Source organism: Schistocerca serialis, chromosome 2 (assembly GCF_023864345.2).
Source record: "Schistocerca serialis cubense isolate TAMUIC-IGC-003099 chromosome 2, iqSchSeri2.2, whole genome shotgun sequence".
NCBI lineage: Eukaryota > Metazoa > Arthropoda > Insecta > Orthoptera > Acrididae > Schistocerca > Schistocerca serialis.
The window spans coordinates 985771655-985780219 of NC_064639.1; the positions used below are offsets into that span (position 1 = coordinate 985771655).

Here is an 8565-nt window from a genome sequence, read left to right on the forward strand (position 1 = left end):
TGCCATGCTCCTCGTGGTGGTTTGCAGAGTATAGCTGTAGATGTAGGCATATGTTAAGGATGTTTTAACCAATAAATTAATCATAAGTTATATGGAGAATTGGAAAACGGTATGCTGCTTGATATTTTATTTTAGTATATTTAAGGTATTCCAGCTTTATTACCATCATAAGAGAATGTAAAAAAACCTTATGATTAAGTGATTTGGAACAATAGAATAGAGGATATACCATAATGAATTCATTTTCTATGAACCTCACAATAATTCCAAAAAATTCACTGAATATTTCTGGGAATAACATTCCAAGATAGTTTAGCATAAAAAAACTGAGCAAGTAAGTTAGATGTCTTTTCTTTATGACAAAATAATTTTAAAGAGTACATAAGAGTAGTCACACACACATCTAGGGGCTTCATATAGAAAGTAAATACTGTTTGCCAGAATGCTCAGACCTGGCCACACTGTCTTGGCTAATGACATGCATTAACATTTCAGTGTGAATTTAACACTGCTCTTGAAAGTATTAGATTGTTTAATTTGTTTCATAGAGGCTTATCCTACTTAATTTTCTTCCTTTTACACAATTCCGTAATGGGTAAATTGGATATATCATATGGCAGTTTATTTATTTTTTTCTTTTACATTAAGGGCATTTCACATTTTGATCATAGTATGATAAGTATATAGAACAAACTTTTCTATAAGGATAATGGGCTTTATTACCAAAGAGTCATTATTAAATAATGATCCTTAACAATAATGGGAATTCCTGGATGGAAAAATACGTAAAATAAGGGAAAGGCAGCCTCTTACCCATTGACAATTAACCCATTGCACACAAAAACACACAACAAAAAACAGTTGAACAGACATCCAAACACACAGGATCAGGGTAGCAGTGAGACAGCTACCACAAGCATGTACACTTTGATATCTGTGCTCTTATTACAGAAAGAGCAGGCACTCGAAAGCTCGTGTTATCTGTTTTCTATTACGTATTTCTGTGTGCCACACACAAATCCTCTATGGGTAACTGGTTATTTTTCTAATATAGAGTCACATAAATGAAATTTTAGTTGCACATCTCCATTCCTGTTCTGTAAATGAACCTTTTATTTAACAACTCTCACCCTGAATCAACATTTTAAAACAAGCACTTTCTCTATCACTCTTTATTAGCCTGTGAAAAGTGTTGCATCTGCATAAGCCCTGCACAGATAGTTATGGAACTGCAGGACAGACAGTGGTAAGTCATTACCTGCCTGCTAAGATGTCTAATTTAGGCCTACATTATTTGACTCTGCCTAATGGAACCAAAGAGAAAAAAAGGAGATACCAACACAGGTTATCTCCTTTGACTAACCACATCAGTAACACAGAAACACACACACAATCTTCGACCACTGGCTAATCTCTGAATAATTCTTTGAATTGTGACCAAGCTGCTTCTATATCACATTTGTTAGACCCACCAATTCATTCGGTGTTGATAGGTTAAACAAAACCTAAATAAATTTCAGTCTTCTTTTATGGACTTAAAATCATAACTACAGTATCAATTGATATAAGTTATATCCATGTTTTAAAAGGCTATCATTAGACCATTGACACATGCGATATGGTTAACTGAGACACTTCCTTGGTAGCAAAAGCATAAGAATTTCAGGATTTTTAAATGAAATTATGACAACTCTATACCAAATTATACTGTCATTTACTGCATTTATGTACATACAGAAATTGTAATTACAATTTCTTTTTTCCAAACAAAGAATTATATAGGTCAGTTTTTGCTTCATCTGTCCAACTGCTTTCCGCTATAGGAGCCATAAAATTAACTAATTTTGGATGCACAACATATTTAATTCTCCGTCCCTTGGTTGCTCGTACGTCTATTTTCCGTTTCATCTTGCTTCTTAACTTCTGAAGCTCTAACCACTGTCGGCCAAGCTGCACTGGGTCCGTAACACCAGCAGTTTTACGTTCTATCAATTCTCGAAGCAACTGGTGATAAAAATCACTGTCATCAAACACTTCAGGATCGTATTCTTTTAATCTTTCCGACTCTTTTGGTTCTTCGTTTTTCGCATTCTCATCTTCCTGTATCTCCTGACATATAGGGGAGTATGTTGATCGCTTAAGTTGCGTTCTTTGAATAAGTCGATGACGATTACTCAAAATCTGCTCAATTTGTTTTAAAGTAGACTGTTCAAAATTTGAAAAATTTCTGCTGCTAATTTTTCCACTTGAAACACGAGTCTTATCATTCCATTTCTGAATAGTGCTGTTACGATACTCCAAGTATTCTTTATGCTGAGTATCTAATAACGTTCCATAATCATCAATCTTTCGTTTCTTAATTTTAGGCTCATACAACGATTTGTCTTCTACGTCTTCTTCAAGTAGATCTTCAGCTTCTCCATCTTCTTCTGTGTCACTTGGTATTTCCTCGTCAGCACTTTCTGAACCTGCCTGTGAGGATTTCAAATTTCTGGTTTCGGGGAAAGACTGTAGTAAAGCTTCACGCAGCACAATAAATTTCTCAAGCAAATCTGTAACAAAATTTTGGGTCTTATTCAATGCATCTTTCAACTGTGCTCCACCTTTCTGTTTATAATCTTCAAACGCTGCATGAGATGGGATTCTGTTAGCAGTCAACAAACACTTCTGAAGGTGAATCCTACATTCAAGTAAACTGTCCCACATTCTAAGCTGATTTCTAACACATCTGCCCTTCTCAATTTCTAGATTCGTATTTCTGTTCGAAACATGCTGAAAGTTGTCACTCGCAATATCTGACACCTGTTTGTTTTCGACGAGGTGTTTGGCTTCACCAGTAATGCTGAAAGAATCGTCTGTTGCACTATCTTCGCCTTCTTCGGAACTGCCAGTGTCCACGGCTTCGTCATCCGTGGCAGCATCAGTAGTTTGCTCACTATATCCATAATCTGCGTCATTTTCGCTCTCGCCAGAATCGCCTCGCTCCCACGATTCATTCCCGGCTTCCTCTTCGCTGCTACTGTTATCGTTGCTGCTGGGTCCCGGTACGAAAACTTCATTTTTTCGTGGCTCAGCACCCAGAGACTTGCGAGAGACTTTCCGGCCTGAATACCTGGCATCCTGATCCTCTAATAAATCTACGCTCTTCTTAAACTTGGATATCACTATGTCGTCGTCACTGAATTCTTCCTGATAATTTTCTACTACTTTGGCTGCACTATCAATGTTTATGTCATCTTCTGGATCGAATGACACAGGAACCGGGTTAACTAATTCCAATATCGACTGAGAAGTAGTTTTTTTGTGAGATTCCATACTTGATAAACTCTATACTTCATATAAACAACATCCACACACAACTTACAGAACACATGTCACATGTACAACGAGACAGCATGGTTTTCAAAGGTAGTACACAACCCACAGATAGAGTTCTCGTGTTAATATCTTTGTATATTGATCGAGAGAAGCCTAAAATCTTTGTGTAAAGTCATCACAAGGAGATTATAATTTCCTTGAGTATGCAGACTTTAAGGGTAAAAACTTCAAAATTTTTTGAAGATATAAACCAGTAATCACCTGTCATGAATTCACAGTAAATTACAAAAACCAACGCCGAACAGAAAATAGAAATGCAACACTGTAACGTAATGAGTTTATCTAATTATCAAGTTGTACACAGTTTAGAAGCCATAGCGACATCATTATTTACATCGTATGGAATATTATTGTTGCAAGAGATGGCATTAAAGAAAATATGAGGCGAGAGATTAGCTTTCAAAATTGTAAATAAATGCAGTACGGAATAGAGTCATATTACTTGCTTTTTACGTTGTATTACTCCTAACGAAAAAGAAACAAGCAAACTGCAGACATAAGCTGTTAACGAGACATCCTGGAAATATAAGATACATGTAACGATGTATGAGAAGTCAGTCTACTGCCTCAATTATCGTCCTTTTTGTTACTTATCCGTTGGGGCAAAGAAAAACGACACTATTTACATTTATCAAGCACACAATAGTTTCCTCTGTCAAAATGTTGATGGTCCATTGAAGAAACAAGGTATTTAATTTCTATGTCACTGAGCTTGTACACTCAGTACCACTTTTACCCCTTTTTCAGCAACACAGTTTATTCCAGCTTATACTGTGCCAACATTTGAAACGAACACGTAATTCACGGTATTTATTTGACAAGTTCTCTGGTCTTTTATTTCCTGAATCCGCTGTCCAAGATGCATAGGACTATAATTTTGTCGACAGAGACGCACCATATTATCATACGGAACTATTAAAGAAAGTCGAGGTGTGTCATAAATCTTTTCCATTATTGTGTTGGCCTGGCGGTAACAAAAAGGAAGGCATATAATCGTTCTGTAATTTGATTCTCCCTGTGGGACTTAAGGCTCGTCCACACGCAACGATCTGTCTGCGCAAATGTCTGCGCACATCACATCTGCGCAGACAGATCGTTGCGTGTAGACAGAAGATTTGCACCAACCTGAGTGTGTGCAGGAAGTTGGAGTTGGAGGTTTGAGCGAAACCTCTCAAATCTGTGGGTTCAAACCACATCTGCGCAGACAAGTTGGAGCGTGTGGACAGGAGATCGCCGCAAATCTGGCGCGAAACAGCTGTTTGCTCAGTCTAGTGTTTGTGCGCACAGGGCATTAAAATGGCTGATACTCGTCAGTGTTCTCGAGAGTTTGCAAGTGAATTCACTGAAATATGTAGAAACCACCTATGTTTGTGGAAGATTAAAAGTAAAGAATATAGTGACCGGCGACCGAGACAAAAAGACAGCAGCACACAATGCTCTAATTGAAAAAATTGCGTGCAGTTGACGCCTCGGCAAACAGAGAAGCAGTAATAAAAAAAAATCCTTGCGAACTGTTTACCGAAAAGAGTTATCCAAAGTTCAGAAATTTACAAGATCTGGTGTAGGAGTAGATCAAGTATACCAGCCAATGTTATGGTATTTTGATCTGCTTAGCTTTATTAGTGATCAAGAAACGCCAAGACCAAGCAGGAGTACAATTGAAGATGAAATTGGAGTGTCAATGTTACCGCCAGCCGTTCATGAGGGGAAATTGCCCTTCTCATAGAAATATTTTTTCTCATAATATGAAGGGTTAAAAGCATTAAGAGATAATTATAAGTTTCGACATCCATCCGCAAATAATTTCGCCAGTCGTTAGGTTCGCCCTGCAACTCTCGCAGTAAATTTACGTGAGAAAACTGCTTCCGCTTTAGCAGCCACTGTCTACACCATTTTGCCCGCTTTCTCTGTTTCCTGCGGTTGGTATAAATGTTTTTTGCAACACAAGTTGCGAACACAGACCACAACAGAACTTCCTCCATTTCTATATTTCAAAATAACTGAATTAAATTTTTGACGTTTACGGGGAGCGTAGTCCCTTGCCACTGATATTTCTCTTCTACACCGGAAGATGGCGCGCGAGTAGTAGATTCGGGTTTGTGTCGTGTGAACACATCGCATTTGCAGCGATCTTTTGCATGTACAGACATCTGCGCCGATGTCTGCGCAGACAGATCGTTGCGTGTGGACCGGGCTTTACCTAACAAACTGTCAACCTTTCGTAAGAAGCGTTACTAACGTAAAATGTATGTCTCCAGAGTATGCTACAGTTCGATCAGAAAACGGCAGTCCTCGTCAAGTAGCAGAGTTTTTGCGCGACATTGGCACAGAACAAGTTCTTCATTGTATGTTGTAACAAAAAAAAAACTGGAACTTTGCTACAATATCTTTGAAATGCATTTACATATGGTAAATCTATTCCTAAGGTGTTCCCTGCTTGCGTTGTTTTTAAATTACAAACTTTGGGAAAACAAAGCTGCACGTGAAGATAGTGATTGATTGTAAGCTGTCATCTTAAAATAAGCGAACATGTCTTAAATATGTGTTCATCAAAGATTATATGCACATTTATGCATCTATTCACGTTAAGTGTTGCCACAGATTACTGCGGGCTCTGTGAGGAACCAGGAACTCACACATTGTGCTTGTATCCAGTAAGACAATACATTTTCGCCGATTTTTTTATTAAGTAGACGTGTGTTATAGTTGTTTACTGTGTGCTCATTCTTAAGGACAATTATTAACTTTAATGTAGGAGTAATATATTCAGTCATTATTACAAAATGATGAAGCTTAAGGCACTTCTTTAGTTCTGAGTAGAGCCTTTCTTCTTTTTTTTTGCAGTGTTCGGCTTGAAGCAAAGCTCTGCAGTTAGTTATCTAACTACTGTGATAATGCTTTTTGTTTATGGGGTGGGAAACTGACCGCTATTTTCCTTTGGAATGTCTGAATTCGAGTAAAATTTTGTAATGGGTTTTCTGACTAATGGCATTGTGGTTTTAGTTCATGAAATGGGAATCGGTTACCTCATTTATTCTGCCAGATAATGTACACATTTAATGATTATAAAGAATCCGCCTCGATTGCAAATAGAAATCGGATGTTGACCTAGGTTTCGACGCGGATAACCACGCCTTCTTTGGAGCACACTAAAACTACGAACTGCCTAAAGTGTGTTCCGAAGAAGGTGTGGTTGTCCGCGCCGAAATCTAGCTCAACATCTGCTTTCTATTTGCAATCGAGGCGGATTCTTTATAATCATTAAATTATTCACGATTGCTGACGATCTGCAATGTTAAAATTTTTGTAATGTACACATTATTCATTATTCACTAGATTTAAGCAGGGTTGCACAAGCATGAATTACTTATGTGTGCATGCCCTGCTAGAGTTTCTGTAAGTCACTGTACATGTAGAAACAGCTTACTTGCACACTGTCATACCAACTTACACATAAGTTACGAAAGTTAAAAGGCTTTAATTTTCTTTCACGGGTTCATTTCCACCATCACACCTACGATCTTCACCCATTGCCGCTAAGTGGAATAAACATCATGCTATTCCCGTTCGTCCTCATGTCAGTTTGTGCGAGAAAATGTCAACAGGATAATATTTTTGTTGTTTAACTTTTACTGTACTTTTTTCTGGAGTGTTATTCGGTTCTCTCTGTAGTGAATACTTTAAAAAAGCTGTACTGAGATGTAGGTTAGAAGTTCTCTTCAGAAGAATGAGTCAGTGTTTTGTTGTAGGCAACTTCAGAAACTTTCAGAAAGATTGGAAGGATGAAATGGGTCTGTAATTAGAAGTGATCTGCTTATCTCCCTTTGTATATATGTGTATCATTACAGCATTTTCAGTTCCTTGGAGAAATATGATTTTGTTGCTGACTTATCATAAATATCATGCTAGTCCTATGAAGTACAAAACATAGTTTAATACTCTAAAAGAAATACTATCATAGACAGCAGATTTATTACATTTTGTGACATGATTAATCTAGTAAATTCTTAAAGGGTTTCATTTTTGAAACTAATATCTGTTGGTGGTACAGCAATACCTAATAAGTAAATTTGATGCATCTTTGCATGGTTGTTTATTAACTGATTCAGTGTTTAGTGCTGCTGTGACGAAGCACTTAATCAATTTGGTGCCCATTGATTTCAATGTGTCGCCATTTCTGTTACATTTAAGTTCTCTGCACTCATTTTCAGGTACATTACTATTTTTTGTGTTTTGCTTAATAAAATGCAAACTGGTTTTGTTTTGTTTTATTTTTAGAGTATCTTATTTTTTGAGCAAAATTCGTGTTTTTTGTTTTTTTAATAATGAACAGTGTGATTTTACAATACTTGTGGTAAGGCATTTTTAATACCAAACTATTAGTTGTACTCTGAATTAGGCCGAGCTTTCTCTTTCTGGCATGATATACTTTAATCTCAGGAGTTTTCTACTCCTCATTCTTGTTCCTGTTCAGTTTTATCGTTTCATACGAGATACGACAATAAAGTAATGAGTCTGATGTGAAAAAAATGTTGCTGACCGTTTTAGTCAAGTTTAGTGTTGTCTTCTTCAAATTAGTTCCCTTCTGATTGCACACCCCTTTTCCAGCGTTTCTGCCATTGATGGCAACATTTCTGGATCTCATCTTCTTTAATATCCTCCAAGACCTCCCTCATAGCTTTTTGGACATCTTGTGTTGTTTGAAAATGGTATTCTTTTGGCCGCCGTTTTGACTCTTGGAAACAGAAAAAAGTCGTACAGAGCGATATCTGGTGAATAAGGTGGCTGTGGTAGTACTGAAATTTGTTTTGATGTTAAAAATTGCTGTACTGAAACACTGCTAGATCCGGCAACTTATCATTTTCATCGAAACTACTACTACACACGTCTGAACTGTTTCATGGCTAGGTTCCGACTCCTTTCTAGAATAGTGTGTCTTCTCTACCAGCAGAGAAAGGTGCGCGAAGAATATTGCTTTACCATTGGTCAGTTTACTTAAAGGCCAATAGCAAAATAACATTCTCCCGTGTCAGTCCGCACTTTTCATCCATAACAAATCGCAAAATAGTAAACCTCACGACTGCACTTTTTACCGACGTAATTATCTAATATGCTGAAGTTTTGTTTATGCATAAAGTTATTTACTATTGTTATTTATACCTGAATTAACTTCCCCTTTACCATAAA

General features: G+C 37.2%; 1 protein-coding gene across 1 annotated transcript; it reads right to left on the bottom strand.

The window, feature by feature from the left end:
* Positions 1-1695: 1695 nt before the first annotated feature.
* LOC126458408 (protein AATF) lies at positions 1696-3394 on the bottom strand. The gene has a single exon (XM_050095425.1). The coding sequence runs from the start codon at positions 3313-3315 to the stop codon at positions 1747-1749; it is 1569 nt and encodes a 522-aa protein (XP_049951382.1). The 5' UTR covers positions 3316-3394; the 3' UTR covers positions 1696-1746.
* Positions 3395-8565: the final 5171 nt, after the last annotated feature.

Excerpts from the sequence above, each read along its gene's own strand:
- LOC126458408 (XM_050095425.1), bottom strand. The coding sequence starts at position 3,315 with ATGGAATCTCACAAAAAAACTACTTCTCAGTCGATATTGGAATTAGTT.